The 26,514-nt window shown below is 40.8% G+C and overlaps 1 protein-coding gene across 6 annotated transcripts in view; it reads right to left on the bottom strand.

Moving 5' to 3' along the window:
- The window catches only part of PAN3 (poly(A) specific ribonuclease subunit PAN3), a 79,289-nt gene extending 56,264 nt beyond the window's left edge, over positions 1–23,025 (bottom strand). For 5 of the 6 annotated variants that reach the window (XR_009932962.1, XM_062487620.1, XM_062487622.1 and 2 more), the window contains exons 1-3: positions 22,418–23,025; positions 9,753–9,874; positions 820–886 (exon numbers count right to left, since the gene is read on the bottom strand). Coding sequence is in view for 5 of the 6 variants with exons in the window: in XM_062487620.1 (XP_062343604.1) it covers positions 820–886; positions 9,753–9,874; positions 22,418–22,826 (598 nt within the window). In the remaining variant the exon portion in view is untranslated. Of the gene's footprint in view, positions 1–819; positions 887–9,752; positions 10,356–22,417 lie in introns of those variants that run through there. The other variant, XM_062487624.1, reaches the window with a different exon arrangement.
- Between the last annotated feature and the right edge of the window lie 3,489 nt (positions 23,026–26,514).

Below are 26,514 nucleotides of genomic sequence, written 5' to 3'. Positions count from 1 at the left end.
TTCATTTTATAGTAGTTACTACCATGCTTAAATTATAATCCTGGTAAATAGACTAGCTTCAGGGTCAGACATGCAAATAGAGTTCTACAGCACAATTTACACAGCAATTTTCAAAGAAAATTTATTTTAAATGTATGTCCTTGCCATAAGGGAGCAGTACCCTCTCCTTTAAAGAGCTTAATTTAATAGCTACAGCTGAAATAATCTGCAGTGATTCTGAAGAGCGTATTACAAAGCTCAATACACTCTCTACAATAATTCAGTGAGTACTAGGCCTCCACTATCAAGACGTTTTCTTCAGCTGAAAACCATGCATATAAAACATCTTCCTACAGCAAGGAAAAAATTATAAGAGGCAAAGTGCTGCTTGCAAGACAAAACTGAATAGCTATTATAAATGATCAGTTATGTGACATTTCACAAAATCCACACACCCTAAATTTAAAAAAAAACCCACCCGTACACTCATCCCACACAATAACTCATCCAAGAAGCATAATAAAAAGGGATACTACAAGTGAAGAAACAAATGCTTAAGCTATCAGTGAAGCAACGTAAATTCTTAAGCTATCAGTGCTTTACAGTAGACATCCACACTAACATTTAACTTCACGTGACAACACTGATAATGACTTGCTTTTAGTTTTTCCACCACAGCAAAGAGAAGGCTAAAAATTTATGAGTTCATTAGACTACTGTTAAAATAAGTTCTGCTATATCTCAATCAGGGAGCTAGCTAATACTCCCTTAAGCCTCAGTTTTGTGAGTCTCTCAAATTTTCACACACACTTTTACATGTATTGCTTTAAACATACTTACCATGGCCTGCATACTGCTTGGCACTGTCATTAAGAAGGCTAGGGGAGCTGCTGCTATTTGTCATCCTCTGTAAAAATAGAAGATGAAAGTGTACATGTAAAAAAGTCTCAACAGATTAAGTCAAGGTAATGGGGATAACCTTTAGAAAGTTTTAACGACATGCTATGGAACCTGTGCTCATTCCCCATTTAGTAAATATGCTAAGCAAACAGACTTTTAATTGACAGAAATATTTAGTAAATAAAGCATTTTGCACAACAGAAATGCAAACCAAAACCTACTGTACATTAAAATTAAACACTATCTTCATTAACTTCTTCTCAATGAGGAAGGTATACCAAGCATATAGTTTTCTTCCTATATGTTGTAAACATTGGATAAAACAATTATTTATCTCCCTAAAACAGTCTGTCACACTGCACTCCTGAAACAACTCCTCCCTTTAATATACTATCACCATGACATGAAATTTCTGCAATGAAAAATACATAAATTAAGCATTTAATAGGTTATTGTTAAAAATAAAGACCTTTTGAGACCTTTCAGCAAAACATCTGATTCTTCCAAGTCAGCGGGACATCTGAAACCCTTTTAACATTCCTCCTAAGCTCCACTTGCTTCTCCTACATTCCTCATCTGTAGATAGCACCTAGCAATAAACTGGACTAAAGTGAAGCAGTGCTGCTCTGAGAGCTACTGCTTCTTTGATAGCGAAGTTTTAAAGTGTCTCTTCTTACTCCTGCTTATTATTTTCTTTCACCAGTTTCCCAACAGGAACAAAGTGTGAGAAGAAAACAAAGGCAAGGTCAGGAAGTGTTCATCACAGAGAGACAACCACTAATTTGTTAAAATACTCCCTGGCATGCTTTTGGCCCACATCAACCCAGTCTCCCAGCCAATTTCCAGGCACTATTCAGCAGTGAAAAGGTTTGAGAACCCTTCAAATCAACAGTTTGCATGCAGACTCTGCTCTAGTGGGTGAGCACACACCAGCACAAACAGGCCATTTTGTGCCAGCTGGCCCTAAGCATCAAGGAAGGTTTTCAGGCATATTTCATTTAATAGTCTAGACACAGACTGACTCAAAACTGTCACTGGAGTTGCTCTTTATGGTTATTTTTCTCCATAGCCAGTCTCAATGTTGGTGGCAAAGGGCAGGAAGCTTACTATGTTATATCTTAATGCCATTTCATCTAATTGTTGACCATGAAGACCAATATTCTGGAGTAATTTTGGTAAGAACAGAGGACAACCAATAGAAGCAGGAGTGCTAACCAATATGGTAGGTAAACCTATTGCAGTTCAAGTCTCTCAACACTTCCAGTTTTCAGAGCACCACAAACTTCAGCAGGAGCTGCTGCCTTTAAAATCTGTATCTAAAAAAATAGATGGTGTAAAGTAGCTTTTCTGTGGAATGCTTACAACATGTAAATAGCATGTAAACCTTCAGCTTTTGCAAGATTTCAAGCAAGCTGTTTGCTATAGGGTCTTTGCTTATTTTGAAGTCACCTGCCTCTTGCTCCTAAATATACTGACCTGATACAATAAAAGTATCACTAACACCTTAAGTGATAAACAATTCTATACACAAAAGGCTTGGGTCTAGTGAAACAAAGTTAACTTATTTTTACAAAACAAGGCACCACTTAGAGACCTACACTAAATTGATAAACTTTGCCCACATTCAAGGATGCTCATCCTGTTGCTCACAATCATCAAAATAAGAATAAAAACACATCAATATAATTTCTGAATTACAGTAGCTCAAGTAACCATACGCCATATTCCCTTCCTTAGCAATGGAAAGAAGTTGAATAGTTTGTCACAAATATTTAAGCATCCCTGTTAGGCATGTTTTTTTGGCATTTGAGACATCCATACTGATCCTCATAAAACAAAGGGGTTTAAGAAGAAATCTCCAAAAGGGAACCTTTCAGATCGCACAAGATTTGTACAGGTGTAGCTAAAAATAGTATTAATATCCACTTATATTACCAGATTTAATATTAATTACAATGCAAAAGAATGATTTGCTGAAACAGGAATAAATATGATATTGAGAACTATGTTGGTATCAAAGCTGGTTAAGCATATAGGTTAAACATGGAACAAAGTACTTTTACTCCACCAATATTCACCATCCTCGGGTACAGGAGTTAAACATTCAACCAACAGAAGTTTCAATATGAAGAAGAGCCTGAGATGATGAAAACCAGTGCTGACATGATCACTGAGAAGATACAGTGTAGGCAGACTGCAACAGAGCATATTGTTCTGGATTCTGAATGCACAGCACAACCCAAGTCTGTGAGCATCAACTGTGCTTTTACAAAGTCAAGTTCCCATTCAAGGTACAAACATATCTTACACACACCAGGATTCTGAAAAAAACTAAAGCTTGGGCAGCTCTTGCCATATAAACTGCTTGTAACCTGTACCTTCAGTAGTTAGAAACATCCACAAATTTTTCATTTTTCTCACTTTTATTAAACATACACAAGTTTCTTACTTTTACCTTATTCATAGAAGACCTGCATGTAATCAGTAAAGGCTTGTTAACCTGTTTTAAGACTTCTACCACACCTAAATGCACTTAGTCTTAATGAATGCTACTCCTGTATCTGATTTTTACCTAAAAGGTCTTGAAAGTAATTAAAAAAAATAATTTAAAGAACATACAAGTGCTGATTGTTATGTGTGTTTTCCAGAAGGCAGCTTTGACTTCTTTAAATAACACTTCTCAACCTCTTCTAATGATGTCAAACTGTTTTTCATACAAACTCAATTTCAAGAAGATTGTAAGCACCTGAAGCCCAAGGGATGAAAGCTCCAGGAAGGCAAAAGCAACCATGAACAGGGAAGAAAATTAAATATTAAGCCTGACAGGGAAGGCACACACACATGAGAGCTTCAAGACTGTTTTACTGTATCAGGGCTTTTATCATATGGAAGTTAATATAGAAAGACAACTTTGTGATAACCAAGTAAAACACTCAGTTCCACAAACTTTTCTCTGCCTGCCTATTGCTATGATTTGCCGAGGTTCTTTAAACAGTACTCAAAATTCAACTACGATGGCTGGCATACATCTGCCCTTCTCCCTTTAAAGGAATTTAAAATCTGTTTCTGTTTTAGCTTCTTCTCACAGGAAGGATGCTCTGGTACCTGCATCTTCTTTGTGACCCTTCACTGGACTCTCTTCAGTATATCCCTGTCTCTCATGTAGAAGAGAAGCCCAGCACCCCAGGTGTGACTTCACCACTGCTGGACAGAAGGGAAGGATCACCACCCTTGACCTTTTAGCAATGTAGCAGTCCACTTCCTCTGTGCAGAATACTAAGAAGAGAAGAGTTATAACAAACATTCCCACCTTCTAAAAGGAACACACCACCTTGCCTCCACCCTTCAATATTAAGTCACAAACCCCAAAAATCATAGCTGCATTCAAGGCAAGCTTGCTTTACTTTCATCTACCTCAAGTGTATATTACAAAGTTCTCATCAAGATAAAGCACAAATAAAACTTTGATGCAGACAATTAGATCCAGTCTTACATAGCTTGTAAAACTTATCTTGAAGTGACTGTTTTTCCTTTTTTTCTCCACAAGACGCAAGAGATTATATTTATTCCTTTTTTTCTCTGTATTCCCTGCCCTAACCCTGAGAAAGCAGGGATTTTCCTCATGGCCATTCCATGGTGCTAAGGATATAATCTCAAAATATTTTGCAGTATGTCACAAGCTAGTCTCTTCACCTTACTACTGCTTTACCTGAACTGTACTGCAGATTATTTCTTTATAATTTTTAGAATAATGTTGACTGGAGTACCTATAGTCGTTCTGCAAAAGATAAAGATTTGTTTGGCTGTGACATTGCTTAGTTGCCAGATTCCATGCCCTACACAGGGTGATACCTTTTCTTTTTAAACAATCCAAAACCTTTCTTTGGCAGCTCATGTGGCACCATCTACAGAATGACCCACTCAAGTGCTGAAACTAAAGCAACTGGACTTCTTCAGAAAGCATTATGAAAACAACTGCATAATTTTCTATTTAAAATAGCACATCTGTAGCCCCACTCAGTTCCCAACAGTTAAAAACTGAAGACATTTACAAGCTTCTGTGCTGTAAGGAGAGTTTTATTACTCGACTGTTGGCAGATGCAGCAGTGGCAACAAAAGTCTGTGTTTATTCAGCTGCAAGGCTTTGAAGTGAGCATGGTTGCTACTTCTCAGGCTATTCAAGAATGCTTAGTACACCAACATTTGCATAGTGAAAGCAAGCAAAACTAATTCTTCTCCATTGCTTGGCCTTGCCAATTTTAATGCCTGAAGATAGTTACTCCCATATTATTTCAGTTAGGGTGATGTACTGAGAAATTAAGATCCTTCCCTTCTACATAACCTGCAGTCCAATGGAATCCATGTAGTTATAAATCTCATCCTATCAAAAGAAAGAAAACCAGATCTCTGTGAAGCAACATGGATTAAGGCACGTTCTACTGTTTTATGCTCTTACAACCAAGCTGCTCAATTCTAATACAACATTAAAAGTTTTCACATCAAGATACTTCTCTGCTTCATCCTGCTATAATACCCTTTGAACAGCCCAACAATATTACTAAAGCTTCTTTACACACCACCTGCATCTTTGGTCAAGCCACAAGTTAGTCAAAAGGAAGCACTAATGCCAGAGGACCAGTGACACTAGCCAACCAAGTGGCACACACAGAACAACTGAGCAAACAGCCAAGCATTAGAGGCATCCCAGCCAGCCAGCTCCTGTCTCTTCACTGCTGGGAAAGCCAAAAGCAGTGAGCTGCTTTTCAAACCACACCTCTGACTGTCTCTTGGCAGCTGCTGCTATGTCAAAAAGCAAAAAAAAAAAAAAAATAAAAAAAAAAGCTTCAAGGACAGCATGCAGCCTGTGGGCCATGTGCTGCACTGGCCTGCTCTGCAGTCAGTATTACTTAAGAGAAGGGGAAAACAGGAAAAAGAGTGCTTTCATAAGATGGAAAGCAAAACTGTTAATATAGCATATACTATATTAATATAGTATATAGTGAAAGCATATGCAAATTCAGGGAAGAAGAGACATGTGAAACCAGTCCTATGGAAAAACACAAACCAATGAGGACAGAAGACTATTAGTCAACAGAAAACTAAGCAATAATGTAAGATGATGATGGCGGGGGGGACAATGGAAGGTTGGCCAACAGCAAAGGCCTTTTAAGTAGAAGGAGTGGAAGGATGAAGCCAAGAGATATTTTTTTAGAAAGGAAGAAAAAGGAAGAATTACAGCCATGGCCACTTCAAATACCCTGCCTCTTCTAACTGTGCTTTCACTCTGTTTTCCCCACTGCAAAGTGAGTATTGCCATTCACTGCATCTTCACTACTAATCTGAGCCCAAAGATATGTTCAAGATCTTGTAAAATAGTCTTTCATGGATAAAAATGAAACCTGAAAGTCAGAAATGGCCATTCTACACTATTAATCTACATTATTTATGGTCCAAGCAGCACATCCACTCCCAATTCATCGTGATATAATCCACTTTCCTCCTTTTTGCTGCTTACTTAGAGATCAGGCACTGCACACAAAAATGTGGTAATTGCAAACTTTGACATAGCTTTGCTTGATGCAGTCTGGTTCCATTATATACACATTATGATAACCCAAACATATACAACCACATACTCTTTTCAACAAACCTCTTTTATGCACTGCACATGACAAACACATTCTGGAGATTAGATAGGAATAGTCAAGACTCATCAATTGAATACCTGATGATACTGCTGAGAGGTAGGTAGTGAATAAAACATGGACAGCAGAGGGATTATTTAATGGTAACAGAAATGAGCAATACCCTGATGAGACCAACTATTTTGCTATCTTTGCTAGAGTGAGGCCAGTTAAGCAACTCGAACCAAGTATTTTACTGGTGGTCATTAATTCCACGCTTCACCTTCCAACTGTAAAGATTAGTTTCAAAAACTCCGGTCTCTTGTTTGCCAGCAATGCTACACCATTGTTTAGTTGCCATCCTTTTCTATCCCATGCATCTCTAAAATGTAGGCTACTTTCTTGTTTCCTACAGAAAGCACTGCACAAAGTTTGATGGAATAATTGTAACGGCACCCAGAAGTGTACTGCCAACGTAAGAGTCTTCACAATGATGCAAACAACATGTAGGAATACAGCACAGAACCATATAATGAACATTTAATCAAATATCAAAGAGGTGCTCAATATACATGGATATGCCTCACATCTTGGGTTCTGGTTAAGTCCCAGCAATAATTTTCCCACTGAAAAAAATTACACTACATTATGAGAAATACAACTCTAAATATAACCTCAAGGCTGCACTGGCAACCTAAACTTACCATTTCCTAACATTTTGCTGCATCTTACTACAGATTTTCTATCAGTATGTTTATTTGCATGTTTGTGCAACCTCCCAGTTTTAAAAAACAAGCTAAAGAGCTTGCCTCATATTGCATCACTGACATCTATTTGTGAACTACGCATATTCACCAGAGATAACAAAGTAACTCAGATGGAACCAATGCTTCCATTTGCAGAAGTAAAACAGAGTTAATGAAATACTCTACAGAAGACATCTGATGTTTCATTGATGGCAGAACACTAATTTTTTAGTATATTTAGATGGATTTGAGAACCTGGAGAGAAACAGGAACATGACTTTGTTCTCTCCACCCTACTTTGTTCCACCTTTACATTATGAAAACTTGTTTTCAGTTTCTGCGTATTGCATTTGTACCATTCTAATCCCCATTCTGTGAGTCTCCCACCAAGATCTCCTCTCTGCTTCAGTCCTTTTGCTCAATCTTTCCTGGTTTCTTCTTTACTCATCCTCAGTTCAGCTCCTCTAAGCCCCCAGCATGTTTATTTTCCCTTACCAATCCCTCTGCTCCAATTAACACAGATACAGCTCTCTTTCATTAAATATAGATCCACTTCCATGCTGCTTCAGTCTGAAGTGGAAGAAAAGGAAAGAGCAAAATGAATCTGATCAGCACTCCTGCTCTGAGCTCAGGCAAGGCCTAGATTATGCCAGAGCTGCAACAGTGTACTCAAGCTAGAACATGCCAGTGCAAATTGCATCTTTGAGAAATTATTTAACATCTAGGAAGTCTCCAGTGGATCCATATAAACCAGTTCTGCAAAGGTTTAATAAAGTGACAAAACCTGCACACATTTTCAGAGAAAGCAAGCAAGAGGTACATCCTTGACAAGAATAATCAATCAGATTCAAAGTCTCTATTCCAAACCATAAAGGACTAGTATTATTTTAAGTCAAACCCATGAAAATTTCTCCCTTGCCTTGCTCTCCAAAGGTCTGAATGACACAGAAAACCTCATTCCAAGTGGCTAAACTTTGTCAGTATGGATTTAACCTAGAAGCTGACACAAAATCAAAACAGACAGCATTACCAGCTTTACCTACACAAACAAGCATTTAAATTACAGAAATCAAAGGAAAGAAATCAATACAGGAATGTTTTTCAAACTGGAGTTTGATGCCTCTAAGCACATACTCAACACTAATAAAACCCTTCTTCTGAACAAGTTTTCCTTATCCTCCAATGGGAAAGAGGCACTGATTTCTTCTCAAAGAGAAACAATAATGCCTTGACTCTAACTTCAGGCATTAGTAAAGTACTTAAAAATCCTATGAGTCTTCATGTTAGATGCATGCTTTAATGTCTTTCTAGAAGAAACAGTTATAATTAAAATTGGTGTTTAGAAAGACGCCACTGTTTCTGCAGAATACAGTTTAAGGATACAAAATATAATGACTGTGTTAAAATTACAGGACCTCAGTTATACAAAAATTTGATCTGCCAGCTTCAATAGTATAATTTGAGATCAGAGGTTAAAAATTTTTCTTTTTAAATCATGCACAGCTCAAGAAAACATTTCCATACTTCTACAATTCTGTCTAGTAAGAAAATCCAGCCTTCTTGAAAGCATGCAGTAAAAAAAACAAACAAAAAAAGGAACACACCTAATTAATTCCCACCTTTTGCTGAGTTATTTTTCAATCCATAATACAGCCACAACTGAGATCAAAGTAACCTCATAAGGAGAGTTTCCTTGATATAAAAGAAGAGAGTTGTTGTCAGGACTCAGTGTGAACTGTTCGATTTGTGCTCTCTCTCATTTACCTGAAGCTGCTTTGTTTAGTACAGGACACACCATCTTTCAGGGACAGACTGCTGCTTTTAAAATGCATAACACTTTGAGGGAGTTATTACAGTAATTCATGTGTTAATTCAGTAGATATTCATTTAGGTTTTAAATACAACAAGACTTTTGTTGCAAATTTTGCAGAATACTACCTACACAATACATTCCACCTCACAGGAGTTCCTATGCCAACCTCTACAGAACACTATAAATACAAGGAAACAGAAATTTTTAAAACACTTTACCTTATTTCAGAAGATTTAAGTATGAATTCAACATACCACCACCACAGTCTGAGTTGACAAATTCTGAAATTTTTGCTTAGTAATTTCAGGTCTGACAGTTCATATTTTCGTTCAGCAACTTATGATCTTTGAAAAGTTTCAAATCTTGATTTTTATATATTTAGCAAAAGGCTATCATAAGCTATGAGCCTAAAAAGAAATCTAGGAAGTCACATTCAGAAAAGAAACCTAACGCAGAGTTAAGAGGCAGCAAAGCTCAGCACAACAGCTCCATGCAAATAAAAACAGATTAATTTTAAAGGAATGATACTGTTTCACTTCCATTCCCAAATTAAAACGAGTATATACTCTGCATATCATACAAGATAACACATTCCAGAAGCTCCAGTGGTCCTGCCTCTAGAACAGTTTTCCCTCTTTGGTGCAACACCAGCAGGAAGTAATGAAACATTATACAAATCACTGCCATTACCTGCATCATGGGATACTTTGTTTCAGCAGGACTTCCAAATCCATTAACGCCAATGAAGCTGGTGCTAAAGTATGAATCCGTTAGATTAGCATCAGCTAACCCACCACCATCCATTCCGGGAACTAAAAGGAAAAGAAAAAAAAAAGGAAAAAAATCAGAAAAAGTTTCCTTAACCATAGGTTTATTCACTAGTATCTATTATATTTATACATATGCATATTTTTTTGGCAGGGGAAGAGAATATGGTACTACTGTCTTCTCAGCAAAACAACCCAAAACATAATAGTGCATACCATGAAAAAGGACGTTAATGAAAGGAGTTACTAAATGAGAGCATTCGTAGCAAGAAGTTACAGCACGAATGCAGAAAGAAGCAATGAGGAATCTGAACTTTAGAAACAAGAATAATGAGGATGATAACAATATCAAAAAGAAAATAAATCAATTTAAAAACATAGAAGGCAAGCTTATCTCATGAAGACCCATATTCTTGCATGTCCTTCTTCGAAATATATGTGTTAAGTAGAGTTTGAACTGGATGCACTGGCTCTTTTAAAGGGTACCATGTAGAAAATACACACTTAAAAATATCTCAAGCCCTTTCACAGAAAGCACAAACACACTTAATGCTACTTTAAGAGCTTAAGACAATTTTCATCATCACATTCTTTGTAAAGCAGCAACAATTTCCTGAAATGTAGCCAAAAAAATCCTTTTGATTGAAAGCAAGTGTAAAGGATGCAAGAATGAATTCATCCTGCCTAGAAAAAAGGGCCCCAACACACAAGACTTTAACCACAAATAAATTAATTCAATACTAAAAAACTACAAAGAGCAAGAAGCTGTCATAATTAACACAAAACTCTCAAGCAGGTATTACGTCAACATGGAAAAAAAAGCATTTACAATGGTATGCAAGCTGCAGTTCAAATGAACCTTCTGTAAAAGAACCCACAGTAAATTACAAAAACACCAATCAGTATGGCCAGGCCACTGAAAGCCAACAGGCATGAGTAATGGGTAGCTTCAAGGTAGGAAGGCACACATCCAACTCGGAGGAACATCCTGTACCAAACTATCCAACTTGAACTTCTGGGAGGACTTGCAGCCAGGTGGTGACACCCGGAAACAACTTCCTGATCCTAATCCTCAAAGGAAATAGAATGCAACTTAGTGGCACAGCTAAAGGAATGCATATTATAAACCCTCAATTTTCAACAGAACAGGAATTTTCCCTCCAAAACAGACTGACCTGGTGAGCCATTTTCAAATGTGTTAGGCACAGGAAACAGCTAAAGAAGTACAGTCATACACAACCACAGGAAAGGCTGGAAGAAGAGGATGACAAATAGCATGCACAGCACAGACAGAAGGAAACACTGGCCAGCTGCATTCCCCAGAGACTGGAGCTGCATGAATCAGCCTGCTGGGGGTAACACCAACACCAGTTCAAATGGAGAACTGTATCAGAGACCAAAACAAATGGACTATCTCGGTAGCAATAAACATCGGTTTTGCAAGGGAAAAAGATTCTTGAACTTTTGCTGCCAAATCTAGAACATTACTCGTATATTCTGTAGGTTCCAAGGAAGCACCTAAGAAACTTTAAAGATGCTAATTATTAATGAACTGCTACTTCTTTTTACAAAAATTTTAAAAGTCAGCTAAGAGAATAGGAAAACAAAACTCCCTCAGCTTTCCATGCTCTAGCTCCTCCTCCATCATTTTAAGTAAGTAGCCACATAGAAACTTCCAAAGTCCTCTTGCTACAGCCCTAAAAAAGACAACTTTTTTTGTTTTTTTTAGGATTCATCTTTTAAATGACTGTTCCTCTTTTGTTGTCATTTGGCAAAGTCACATTCAGAAGCCTAGGAAAAGTATACTACACCTTTTATACTTTATATACAGTAGTTCAACTACTGTACTTTGGAAAACAGTAATGTCTGCAGTAATGCCAATTACTGTGTCAGCCTTCCTGCTACAGTGTAAGTCCCTAACTTACACTGTGAAGATCAGCATCTTACACAGGGTTTTCTGGCATCTCAATAAATACCAGGACTTATTCATACAAGAAAACAAAAACGATAGCTAATCTACGTCTAATTGTAAGCAGTTTCAGCCAAGTTTGCCTGTAAATTATTCAATCTTTTAACTGTGGTTTTTATTTATTCTAAAAATACACTTCCTATAAAGCTTTCTCTGCCTATACTTCAGCAGTTATCAAAAACTCCTGCAGTTTTTATGCTACACCTCAACTGACCAGGAACAACTGCTATTTCAAGGTACACAAAATTTCAGCACTATATCTGCTACTTCATCTTATGCTTTTGCCAGAAATTAGAGTCTATCCAATTTTTAACAAACCAGCAAGATACTCCTTCAGATGACACCATCAGCTTTCCAAATCCTTCAGGCTCTGTTGAAGAATTAAGAAAAAGACTATTCTTCATGCTTCTCTCACTGCTCCTCACTATGCTAGAGTCACCATGAGAATCCAGGCACCTCCATTTCTTCCTTGAACAAATACAGTTAATGCACAAAATCCTTCAAACTGGGAAAAAGCAAATGAAAACTTGCAACTTTTCCCATACTGAGAAGCCCCAGAACTGGCCTAGAGTAACTCCAGACAGGTGGTACAGTACAGTCACCCAATATCCAAACAAAGCACTTGAACTTGTCACAGTAACCTTGCCAGGGCACAGATACAGCACCAGGTGCTCTGCTCCTGCTCTGGCTGAAACACCACCCTCAGTGCCAGGCAGGAGCAGGCTTTGGACAGCAACCCTGGAGCTAAGCAAGGCTGAGTATGCTGCTGGGATCTTTGACACTGCAGCCTTTCTACGGCTGGTATTTGCTACACAAGCCTACCCAAGACACTTAAAGCTGCTCAAAGCTTCAATTCAGGCTATCAGCATAGTGATATCTAACTGGGCACTTCAAACAACAGAAGCTGCTCAAGAACATTTCTTTTTATCTAGCTGCAGGAAGGCCATCTCTGTAGTGAAGTGCTTTGGTTTGGCCATACTAATTTGCCTCCTTGTGCCACTCCAACAAATTGCTGTACTCCAGCACTGACCCACCTCCGCAGTGCTCAGTTTCACTGATACCACAGCAATTTCAGAATGGCTTTCAATGCCAATGATTTTTATTGTCCTCTTCCAAACTGTCTCAAAACATGCTGCTAGCAGAGGAACCCAGAGAACAAGAAAGCATATTCCACAGGCACAATCAAAAGTACACTCACTGGAGCAGAGGACAGTTTTCTTGGCAGTAGCTCAGGTTTAGAGCAGAATGCTATAGAAGCAGCAAGTATAACTATTGCCTTCAAAAAAAAAAAAAAACCCTCAATACTAGCTTCCTTAAACTGACTTCCCTGTAACAATTAGCAAGAAAATTAAGCCTCCAGAAAAGATGAATAAAGTAACTCTTGCATTACTTACAGAGTGAAAAAAAGAAGTGATCGATTCATACACAATTTGTGTTCAAAGAAACATTCAGCTTTTACACTGCTGATAGCCCAGTGAATACCTGAACAGCCAAAGCATTTTAATTGTATTTGCCTCCCGCCTTCTCTATGAGAAGTGGACAGCTTTCTCCTCCTTCTGCCAAACATTTAACAAATCAGAAAGTCTCACTTGCTTCTTGAAGACCACAGTAGCTTAGAAAATTTTTTTATAAGCAACCCATGAAAGGTCTGCAGAAGTGGGCACACTTTACCACACGAGCAGTGTGGTATTAAAAAAGCGGAAGCCTAGGCTGGAAAAAAATCACCTTAGTCCTTGTAAAGCTTTTATTCTTATGTGTTTACTAATTCACATCAGTCCCTGCATTTGATTTATCCATCCAAATCTTTCTTATAGAAAAATTGCAAGCAAACACTTCAAAACATTCCATACACCATGCTATTAAAATACCAACGAACTTCTGATGTCTGTCTTTTCTCTTTTAAGACATGGATTACAATTTTAGGTACGTTTAGGCAGTTTTAGGTAAACCCTGAATTAGCTTTATTTCGTTAAAGGAATAAGCCTTTCTGTTGCGCAGCAGCACTATCCATATATTGAAGCTGTACATATTTTCAACAGGTTCTTCTTGGAGAGAAGCAACAAGGAAGTCCTTGTTGAAGCAGAAATGCTGACCAGGCAGGTCTGAGTAAAGACAGATGTGCAAGCAAACAACACAGAATCCAGAGGGGAACAAAATACTAACATGTTATGTAAGCACCTGTGTAAAAAAGGAGCAAATTTCTAAACTCCATCAATATTTAAGACCAAAGGTACAACCTGGCAGTTCAGGAAAGAAATTAAATAGAACATCTTGAGAAATTAAGACAAAGTTTTCTACTTTTTATACACATATTATCCAATACATTTCTTGCTTGGTGAATAACACTGCAGCTTAATGTGACAGCTGCAATTAAAAATAAATATCTTCTTATATAATTCCTCTCCCACAGAATTTTAGCAGCAAGTAGGCTTCCTGCCAGATGCAGACACCAAAGAGGGAAATAAAAAAAAAGATAGTTACTTTTGGCTTACTCATGACAATGACATTTTTCAGAAACAGAGTATCTCATGACAGCTAAGGCACTTGAGCAGTACTGCCATGAACTCAGCACATATACTTCAACTGAAGGGGTCGGTTTCAGTGAATTTTAGTTTAATGCTTGTCTTGTCTAGCACCTACACTGTCAAAACACTAATACTATCTGTAAATATTCTGGTATTTTCATTCTGTGATTTCACTAACTAGTAAACAAACATTGTATTATCTTAGCCTACTTCTTTTATGAACCCAGTATTAGCACTGATGACCTCAGACACTGTTCTGAACATAAAAAAGGATCCTTTCCAGTAATGTGATATATTACTCCCAAAGTGAATGGGCTAAAGCAAGGCCACAACAGATTTAGCTGACAATTTTCAAAACTATATTTTAAAGACTTCTGGCAAGGTAATAAAACATGTACTGAAATAATTCATTTTGCCATTTGTACTTTTTTTCTAAATGTACAACTATTTTTAGGTTGGGTAAAAAGTTTATTTGTAATCTTGATTTAAACTCTCAGCACAGCAACAGTGCACTTTCCACATGCTGGTAAACTGAATCACAGGTTCATTGTATACATGTGAATTTAAGGACAAGGTGTTATCTCAGCTAGATATAAAGCAGTAAAACTACAGTGCCATATCTCCCGAGAATTTTACAGAGATAGCTATCCTAATGTTGAGACAAAAGCCATAAAACTTTTATACAAAGCTTATCTAAGTAAGTCATTTAAGATTTGTGTCTTTTTAGTCACCCAGAAGTGTTAAGGTGTCATAGGAGCTTACACTTGTTTTCCTTTTCATACTGATATGTACCTTTCTGTACACCAGGAAATCCCATGCTGGTGGTGCTAATCTCACTTGTACACCTCAGTGTTATTTTCACTACAGTGCTTCTGCTTGGAACTTGTCAGGGAAATTGCATTCTCTGCTGTTTTTATGCCTCTCTCATTTAATGCAATGTCTTTGAAACACAGACTAGGAATCTCTGAAATAGAGGCACCAGACAAAGAAAATGAATGGTGCTTCCAGGCATGAGAGGCAAAAATAAAAGCACACGCCTGGGTTAGGATACTGTGACAGAGTGCAGTTGGAGGGCAGACAGCACAAATGAACCAAGTTGGCTGAAACGCAGACAGGAAGCAAAACAGTTTGGGAAATGCTGCCTTATTTACAAACACTCCCACTATGCGACTAGATATTCTTGGGCAAGCAAAGGAAAACAGCTATCTTTACCATACTATTAAATTGCTTTTATATATATATATATATATATATACCTCCCATATCATAGAAGCATATGATAAAGAAAATAAATTAGCCTAGGTGTCATCCTTCTGTTCTGTAAAAGTCTTGTTATAGAGTCTAGAGCAGCTGGACTCCCTGTCATGGAGCAAGTCCAAAAGCACAGTGATAATACAAATTAAAGTTGATACTTTCTCAAAAGAATTATCAGAACTATTCTGTAATCAGAAACAGCAATTTAAAGTGATACAATTACTTAATACCATAGATTTCAGAGCTAACCCTCTCCAAGATCTTTTACAATTCTAAAATATTGCACTGAACTACTCAAACTGCATCAATTTTTTGAAACAAGTTTTTGCTTTAATAGCCTCCAAATAAAACTCAACTTTTTTATAAAAATAACTGCATGAAGTTGGGGCAGATAACCTAAAGATAAACATAAGGATATTTTTCACAGCAGCTGGGGAGAATGCATAAAAGAAAGGAAAAGTCCTCCTGCCATTTGCCTCAGCACTAGACCAACTGAAGTTGAGAGAATCTACCATAAATTATGGGAATCACACATTGTATGACCAACTTGACAACAACTTGTATAATGCAGGTCTCTGCTCTCACGTTTATATATCTGTGCCTTGTTTCTAAATCTTTATTCTCAAATTTAAAAAAAGGTCAGGAGTAAAAGGCTGTTAAAAAGCAAATTAAAAAACGAATTCTAAGCAGAAAATACCTGAGGATCAAACGAGACAACCACATAACTGGAACTTTTTTAACTACTGAAAGACTCACAAAGCCTACACACACATAGAAGAGCATGATCAATTCCAACTCATGTCCAATACTCATGCTGGCACACAGTGATTCACCACACCATTTTTCTGGTGGCATAAAGCATTACATCTTTACTAGAAAGCAACAAATCAGGAAAACATCAGCTTACTATCTAAATCCCTGCACTGACCCCTTTTCATCAGCTGCCTCACAACCACGATTATTTTTTCTGCTTTGGAGGTTCTACAGAAATGCTTGTGGCTATCCCCCTGGCCTCACTTACCAGTTGTCCACTTTTCCCACAGCAGCCTAAATTTTCTTCTAGCTGGTTCCTAACACATGGAAACCCTTCTGAACTAATCCTCAGAGTCACTATTTGCTGGACATTCAAACCATTCCTGAAGGCCCACTCTGACAGTAATACCTAAAAAGAATCCATTTCTAATAGCTGCTAGATATAAATTAAACAGGGATGTTCTCAGTCTTGGAAAACAAGCTTCCAATTATTAAGATAAAGCAGAGAGTTTGCTCAAGTAACATAACTATCCCCACACTCACACTCCTTTTCATATTTGTCTTTGAAGCAGGAAAACAGTCACAAGAGTAATAGTGCTACAGTACTCTTCAGTACCCAACACAAGGTGGGTTCCCCCAGAAACAAGCAATTACCAATACTCCTCAGATATCTACAATTCTTGTGAAACATTTGGACTCTGAATTATTTCATATACAATGAGAAAAACCCACGAGGTATAGAAGCAGATAAAAATCAAAGCAAATGAATAGTGTGGTTTTTTTAAGTTTAGCTGCCCTTAAAGTTCCAAATACCTTTGCAGATAGAGAATGAAAAAATTCTCATTCTTTTTCCTTAGCTCCCCTGAATCATTTTCCTCCTACGGGCCATTCACTTAACAGTTGGACTCAATGATCCTTGTGGGTCCCTTCCAACTCAGAATATTATGTGATTCTGTTATTTCCACATGAAACACAAAAACAAAACCCATGTCTAACTGCCTGATTTCTGGAGCTGACATAAGAGACAAAAAGTGATTAAGTGAACTCAGTAATTTCCATTTCCTCTAACGCATCTCTAACTGGTTATATTCATTTTACTCTTAAATTCTCAGTTGTATCAGTCTCCAAATGCTAAGAATTGTTTTCCCATTTCTTAAAAAGATTCAGAGCAAAACAAGATGAAAATTGTATGATCCATCAACTCCTGGAAAAGGCATAATGAAAATTGAAGGGGGAGGTACCTCTAAAAGAAAAGAAACCCAGCTGAGGTACACAACCAGTACAGCATCACTCACAGGAAGTACAAATACATTTGTAAAAAGAATTCTCAACCACACACCTTTACTATAATATGCACTTTCTCCACAGAAGTGGAGAAGAACCAAACCCCGGGACAAATGAAGAGTATGCGACATACTGCAGCTATACCTGTACTTAAAAGTTGCATATAACTGGTTCTAAACACTTAAACCTGTAAATACTGAAACATTACCCAAGATCAGAAAAATCCACCATTTAGAATAACCCTGGCCAGTTTCACTGCATTAAGAAGTGTAATCCAACAGATTACCTCTACTATCAGTTTTGATGAATAGTTATCTTTCCCTTTTTTCTGTATCAGTTGCTTCATCTTGTTTAAAAAGGAATGTACTGGTAAAGAATCAAACACCCTTTAAAAAGTGGAAAATTCACAAATGTCTGTGTCTTTCCATTCCAAGCCTAGTGTATTCAGGGATTTCACAAAACCAAAGCTATAATGCTCATTAAGGTAACCATAGAGCAATTGCATAGGGAATTGCTGCAGCAGTGGCCACTGCTGCCCTGACTAGATACAACATGCAGGTGGTTGGCAGTGAAAATAGGAATAATGCTTTTATTAGGGTTGTGAAAACAAACAATGCTTTTATTAGGCCAACCCAACACATGCCAAGTCAATGTCCCTTTCCACCGTCTTGCAGGCAGGCTATAAAGTTTAATTCACAGACAGGCTATTCTCAGCAGCCATAGAAAAATGCCACCTTGCAGAAACACAGGCCTGTTTTCCAACTACAGATTTCCTAGGAGGAAAAGGTTTTCTAACCAGACAATCAGATACAAACGTGTCACTGTGAGAGGGTGGGCTAGGTTCTGGCACTGGAAACTCCTACAGCAGCATCACCCCTGCTGTGGCCAGCTCCTCATAGGCAGCTCCGTAGCCATCCATGGGCTCAGGGCACAGCTGGCACTCCTCAGCTTAGCACCCCAGTGTTTTATAGCAATCAGAAGCCAGAAGAAAGGGTGAGTACTATGCATTATGAACTTCACAGCAAACATGGGGCAAAAATTAGCAAACATTTGGAGCCATACTTCAGCTTGCATCTATCAATGCATAGTATGAGGTCTACATGCAAAAGAATATTACATCTGTTCAGCTACCTGAAAGCTAACAAATGCAACGGCAGTTGTCCATGCAACTTTAACTTGTCTGAGTTAGCTATAGGCATGATACATTTTAATACGACAACATTTCCCTCTAGACCTTCCCTCAGCACTGAGATGGGATGATGGCCTAGGCACAAACCCACAGCATGCAGCAAAGCAGGCTGCTGGTCTGCTGCTTACTGAAGCTGCAAAGTGCCACAGAGAACAGAGAGCACATACTAGAAGAGAAATTTTTCATGCTACCATGCCTTCTACCCGTCCTTCCATGGGCTACTCCTTTAAATCCTGTTAATTATCATATACTTTCCCCTAAATAGCAAGTACCAGCCATTTCCCCACCTGTGCTCCTATAGCCTTCTGACACATGGGACATAGATCTATTAGAAAAGCACCATGCGCAAATTTAAGCAGCTACCAAATTTGGAGAAAATGCATTAGTCTACTTTCTCCCTTATTTTGTCACAGAAGTCCTACATAAAAAAAATCTCTTATTTTTTATTTTTAGATAGGCAGTATCAACTACATTCCCTATTCTATATGCAGTCAGCTGGTCACCTTACTCTCAGAAGGTGAACCTTGCAGAAGGATGAGCACTCAGCTCTGGTGGAAGAAGCAGGGATGGTGCTTTAAACACATGCTCCATGCCAGATCATCTGGGGGCAGTGAGCAGCAGTGCTACCTCCTGAGAGTAGGTTCATGGCATGGTCAGCCTTGCTCCCCAGGAACATAAAAATACACACCATCAAGCCAAAGCCACATTAAGCCCACTACCTCATCTCTGACATCGAACAGCAGTAGCTGTGTGGACAAAAGCCCAAGTATGAGGCAAGGATAAAGCAGTATTTCCCAGCAGGCTTTCAGCCATATATATATGTAGGGGAAGATGAGTCTGATCCAAAGATGGAGAATTCTTGTATTTAATAATCTCAAGCAGAGTTTTCTTCCAAGACTATCTGATAATTTCCGGAATTCTATCAGAGGTTAGCACTCAAAACATCCATGGATATAGAGTATCTTAACCACACATCACCTGAGAAACTCCTGGTTAGCTCTGAGTATGTCAGATGGTCATTCCTCTTCATACTCTTAACAGTAAAATACTTCCACACTGGAATACTTCTTGCATTTTCAGTGTTCACCATCTCCTCATCATTCAACATTCCTACTACCCATGTGATGAAAATAAGTTGGTATTTGGGGAGCCCCTGTGATTACCACAGAAAAACCTATAAGTAAATTAATAATCCCATACTCAAAGCAGGATTAGAGTAACACACATGTTAGAATGAGGCACTGACCCACTTTTAACAATAAATAGGACTACCCAGTTAATTAGCCAATGAGCATTATCTGCTTTGTGCACTGAATGAGGCTGGAGTCCAGTGAGGAAGGAGAAAGAGAAGGTGGCATCCACAGTCACATTAAGACTACCAAAAACTTCTGAATTAGACTGTCAGTGACTGTGCAGGCAGGTGACTTTTCAGCAATTCCCAGTTTCATATTCTTAACCTCAGAACTTTTTTAATATGACTTTGCATCTTATTTCCTACATCCACAGAAATAAAACTTTAATTCCATTCACTTGGTAATCATACTGTTAACACAACAGGTCATCAGCAGGGTAAGGAATTTAGACATTAGCTTGTCAGTACCTATACATATCAACTTCAGATTTTGAATAATCAAATCCACACAAATCCATCCCAAAGCACAGTAGTTTAGAAGTGAGACTAGGCCCATTTCCTGGCTTTTCAATTTAAATTTCCCTGTCCTTCATTTCTGGGCTCTTTTTCCTAGCTACTGTCCTTCAAGATCTTCTACAACTGGAAGCTTCTGCACCCTACAACAAGCAATGTGGTGCTCCCAGCAGGCAACCACTGACAGTATCGTAGCGGGCTTCGCCATTCTTGGTGCCCACACTCCTCAACTGGGTACTCCTGCAGCAAGCACATTCAATAGAAGCAAGTGTTTCAAATAATTTAACTGTTCAGCAGCACCAACCCCCAAGCACACACAAATTCTGAAGGTTTTTGCCTTAGATTCAGGACTTGGGCAATTTTTTTTAACTGTTTCTTAGATGATCTTCCTTCATACAGGAGATTTTAGCTGCAAACTAAATTATGCATCTTCTCCCCAAAGTCTGAACCCCCTAAGCATTTTCTTTCACACCAGGAAAAAGTGTGTTTCACACCAAACTCCATCCAAAAGAAAAATTAACAATGATTGACTTATTGCTGCTGAATCCCTCCAACACATTCCTATTTAATTTAAAAAAAAAAAAAAAAGAGAGAGCCTTCAGCTTAAATAAATTAAGTTTAACAAAAATCTGGAAGATTTTTAATAGAAAGCCTTATGCAGTAGTTTATTAAAGTCTCCTCCTGAAAGGGAAGACATGACAGCATTGTGTTAATGTTAAGACACTGAGAAGCTACCAACTACAGAGCTAATACTCATCGGCACAACCTCACCACACCTGGCAAAACAACAATTGCAGGATCCTGAAAGGTTTATCAAGCACTAAAAACCTACAAACAGGATGTTCAGCATGGTTTTATCTTAATTTCAGAAAAAATACGGTGATGACCATTTAGTAGCTAAATGTAAATAAATGCCAGGTTTGTGTCAAAAATCAATAAATGCAGCCAAGCTTAATATACTCATGTAAAGAGGCATAGCTTTTCTGAAGGAGTGTGTTTTCCTAGCCTGCCAATTGCTGCTTCACCTACAAAACAAATGGCTATTAAAACCAGTTTACTGCAAGCTCCAGCTATCAGCCTGCACTTCAGGAGGATGCACAACTGATCAGCAACAGCAGTGCAGGTCATACAGGCATGACATACAGGCCATCTGAACGCTCACCATTTGAAAAGGGGCTGCACAACCTCAGAAAAAAATTCTGAAACGATTTCTGCTCACAGTAGTAAATAAAGTAGACATCTATCACAGAACCATAGTAACATTAAGGTTGGAAAGGATCTGGGGATTATCTAGTTAAACCCCCCTGCCAAGGCAGGATCACCTACAGCAGGTTACACAGAAACCCGTCCAGGTGGGGTTCGAATATTTCCAGACAGGGAGACTCCATAATCTCCCTAGGCAGCCTGTTCCAATGCTCTGCCACTATCAACATAAAGAAATTCTTTCTCACGATGAGGTGAATCGCAATTTGTCAACATTTTTTGTAATTTTAACGTCGTTTTTTAGCTGAAGCATTTAAAACTTCCAAGAGCCGACACTCAAGCTGCTCGGAAGAGCCCATCCAAGGGTACCGCTCCGGAAAGCGCTGCCTCCCTGCTCCCGGCCTAACTTCGGGCAGAGCGTACCTATGAACCTGCACCAAGCCTAGCGCTAGAGGAACGGGCAGACAGCTGCCAGGGAGCCCCTGTAAAACCACACAGGATCAGCCCCTTCCCACAAACAGCGGCCCGCTCCTTCCCAGCGGTACGGGCCGGGTCTCCTCCGGGCAGCCGCCCCAGCGCCGTCCGCAGCCGGCCGGGCGGACCGGGGGTCCCCCGCCACCACTATGGCTGTTGTTGTTTCCGGCAGCACCGCGGCGTGTCGGGGATGAGGAACAACGCGCCGCCCGCCGCCCCCTCCCGGCAATAACCCCCCCCATCCCATCCCATCCCATCCCATCCCACACCCGGGTCACCCCGCCGCACTCACTCGCCAGCCGCGGGCCATCCAGCCCCCCGCCGCCGCCTCCGCCGCCTCCCGCCCCCAGCTCGGCTTTCTTAGGCCCCACCACCGCTGCCGCCGGGCCCGAGCTGGCCCCGTGCGCCGAGTAGCCCGGCCCGGCGGCGGGCGGGGGGATGCCGAGCGGGAGCCCGCCAAGGGGGGATGCAGCGGGCCCCGGGCCGGCGGGGGCGGCGCCCGGCTCCTCATGCAGGAACTGGCACTCCTCGCCGTAGAAGCAGGTCTTGTCCTTGGCGTAGTAGCGGCAGAACTTCAGCTTCACGGCCCCGCCGCCGGCCCCCGCCCCGCCGGCCGCCGGACCCGCCACGCCGACCCCCGCCCCCGGCGGCGGCCCCACCACCGGCGACGGCGACGAGCAGGGCAGGCCGCTGCTGTTCATGGCAACCGCCCCGCCGCCGGGGTCGGCACCATGGGGAAGGGGGCGGGCAGGGGGAAGGGGCGCGGGGACCGCCGTCACCCCGGGTCCGGGTCCGGCTCCGGAAGGGGCAGGAGGAGGGGGCGACTCCGCGCCTCTTAAAGGGGCCGCGCGGCCCGGGGCGGCGGCGCCTCCTCCTCCTCAGCGGTCCCGGCGCTCGGGGTTGTTTATGCCATTTTCCTCTTCCTGAGCGGCCGCGCCTGCGCCGGCGCGGAGCATCCTGGGTAGTGCTGGGTAGCTCCGACGGCCGGGCCGGGCCGGGGTGGCGGAGGGGGAGCCGGTGCTGCGGGCGGGGGAGGGAGGGAGGGAAGGAAGGAAGGAAGGAAGGAAGGCGGGAGGAGGCAGGGATGGAGTGCGGGGGCCGCGGAGCCGCGGGCGGCCGAGCGCGGTGTCCTGCGGGGCCAGGGCGGCGAGGGGCATCAACCGCCCGCGGCGGGGATGAGCCCCGGCCCGGGTGACCCCCGCCCCTGCCCCGGGGTCGCTCGATTGTGGAGCGCTCTGCCAGGCTGGATCTCGAGCCTTCGCCCGCTTCGTGGAATCGAGGTCAAAGCACCGGCTGTCCCAGAAGGATCTCGGCCGGTTTCCCTCCACAAAAGTCTCGAACCTCTTTGCTGCCGAAAAACCACGCGGCAGCGTGCTGGCCTTGCCTTCCCTGCTGGCTTAACGGGAACGCGGCCCGAGGGATTCTCCCTCTCCAGGTGACCAGACGCAGTTTTTAAGAAAATACTTCAAGATTTCCCCCCGGAGCTTGGAGAACTTTGTTGTGTGAATTGTAACCGACTCCCTTGCAAAGCTACTCGAGATTTTAATTTTTTCGATTTTTACTCAGTCAAGTTGTTTGCATAGCTTGTGGTGCAATCACTGAAATAGCGTGTGTCTATGTAGTTGACAAAATATATGTTAAAGTGCATTTGACATTATTTTGGTAAGAAAAACATTTACTGTACAATTAAGATTGCTTGTTGTCTATCATAGTCTTCTCTCTTATTAAAAATGAAAAGAAAATCAGGGCCTGCCTAGATGATGCTTTGACAGTTTGTGTGAAAAGACATTTAAAAATAATGAGTGAACTTGTCTCATTGGAACAAATAAAATCTTTGTTCCTCAAGATTACAACAGTCCAGGCTTCAGTCTTAGACTGTGTACTGAGAAGACAGGGTAAAGATATCATCTCTCTGTTATTCCCCAACAATTTTTTTGCCTTAGATTTAGGTTTCTGCCTTAGGTTTTTGCCTTAGATTTGAGGTTGGGCATTGTTTTTAACAGTTTCTTAGATAATTATCCTTCATATAGGAGCTTTTAGCTGCAAACTAAATTATGCATCTTCTCCCCAAGACTGAATCCCCTAGGCATTTTCTTTCACACAGGGAAAATCTTTCTTTCAACAGTATGGCAAAAAGCTCACAGCTTCAGTCTTCTTCCAAGCTTGAAAAATAGGCCAAAGGGTGCAAAGACCCTATTGGTTTCTGCATTAAAATTTCTGTGTCGAAGCTTAGACCAACCACAGCAGATTCTACAAGGGAGAAAGACCTCATAAGTACCTCAGCCGTGGGAGACTTTTCAGTCCAACTTGTGCCTTCTGAGATAACCAAAATCGGTTTGCTTTAGTGCACAGATTGGTCCCAGCTGCTTTAGGTGAGGTGCACACAGTGCTGCTTGGTTGTGTATCACTCAGTCCCATGGCATTAGATTTATGCCTCTGAGGACTGAAAACAAGGGCTTCCATGCACTGTTGCAGCTACACACAGGTGCCTGCAGGTGACACTTCCCTCAGCTGCTGCAGTGAAGAGAGTCTGGGAGTGCATTGTTTTCTCTCCCTTTGTCCTACTGATTGGTGCCCAGGAAAATGCCATCAGAAGGTGAAGATCTCAGGCAGATGGGGACTTTAGGGTGCATGGGTTCATAGAGGGAAATGGGAGGTAGGAGGTGTTCTATTGAGGTAATACCAGGTGTGAGGGGGAGACAGGAATTCAATATAATCCTCTACTTAAGCTTTTTTGTCAATAGTCTATTTATCACCTCATATTCCAGGAATTGGGTCCCTTGGAAAACATCCCTTCCCACCCCTGAGGTCAGACTGAGTAGAAAAGTTCTATGTACATTTGAAGTGGTTTAAAAGGGAGGTACAAAATTGCTAGTAAGGGAGAAGAAAAATCTCAGCTTTCACCGAGAGTTTTCCCAAGATCTGTGGGTCTTTTGTCTGGTGCTTTAGTATTGTGGATTTAATGGTATCAAATTATCTTATAAGAGATTTGGTGATACACATAGGATAATACCTTTTCTGGGTAAACTGGTTGAACATGAAGTTTATTCTTCCAAGCAAAGACGAGATGCACAGCCACTCCCATCTCTGAAGTGTATTCTAACCTGTGTTTTCAGCCTTGTGAATCTGCTTTTCCCACAGCTCTTTTGCTGATCTCTGCATATGTCTAATATTACATGTACACGGTGAGGTTAGGGAACAAGGACACAAATGGGCTTGTGTATGCACAACCCACATTTATTCTAGCTGCATGCTGTAGCTTAGGTTCAAAACATTCCCACTGGATGTGGGAAGAGCTGAGGTAGTGGACTGGGTGGTAGTGCACGATCCTGCTAGCCTGAGTGCCCAGCTAGCAATGAGGTGTGCAGTATGGTGCCAAGAATGTTGGTGTTTTCCCCCACCAAAGTCAGCCTAAGTACTGTACCTGAGCCACTAAACAGCAAACCAACTTGGAAATGCCCCTCATCTTTTCTATATTATGTTGGCCAGCAGAGAAGAACCAATAATGGGAAGAAGCTCAAGGTGGCATGAGCCTCTTTTTGTGACTGGCAAGCTTTCACCTTTCCTGTCTCTTCATTTCTGTTCACTTTATACAAGGACGTGGCCTGAAGACTGACCTGCAGGAAGTGCGTGTCTATATGGGAGTCTGACATCTCATTAATCATGTTCCCCCCAGATTCTGATTTTTATTGCCTGTGCTTGCTGGTCAGCCTGTGCTGAGGAGACCCGCAGACCATTCTGTCTTCAGCTTGCTCCCCTGCTTTGTGTAGTGCATGGAGATGTACTATGCATTCCTGCAAAGGAGTGATTGATGATGTTCTTTTTTCACAAAGCTAGGTCCCCAGATCATTGCAGCTGGCACCTCTGTGGAGAATGTTACTGTACTTTGTGTGAAATTCAGGAAGCAAGAGGAAGGAGAAACAGATAGATACCCCTGGGTCTTGTCCCACTTTGTAGTTAAGTGGTAACGGTGGTATACTTTTCGACCCAGAAAGGGGGAAACACCACTGTATTCACGCACGCAGCCGTCACCAAGTGACAGAGTTTTTATGAGCTGTGCCAGAAATGCAGAACCAAGCATTACAAGATGAAAAATGGAGGGGGGGTTGGGAAGGGGGCAGGGAGGGAATCCTTGGAAAGGAAACATCTGTCAAGAGCTTTTTTTCCCAACCAAATCAGCTTTCAAGTGCCAAGCAACTCCCCCCTAACATTTGAACCACTCTTGAGAAAGCCATGTTTGCTATTGAGAGTGACAGTTTCTCTTTGTGTCAACGCAGAATTAACATGTTTATTAAATCATGTGGAAACAGATCCTTAAGTGCAGGCTGGCATCAGATAATGCAAATGAATTACAATGCTTTTTAAGGGAAAGAGTTACTCTAGCTGACT

Source organism: Cinclus cinclus, chromosome 2 (assembly GCF_963662255.1).
Source record: "Cinclus cinclus chromosome 2, bCinCin1.1, whole genome shotgun sequence".
NCBI classification, from domain to species: Eukaryota; Metazoa; Chordata; class Aves; order Passeriformes; family Cinclidae; genus Cinclus; species Cinclus cinclus.
Note: the sequence above shows the minus strand (reverse complement) of the source record. Positions and strands in the feature narration are given on the sequence as shown.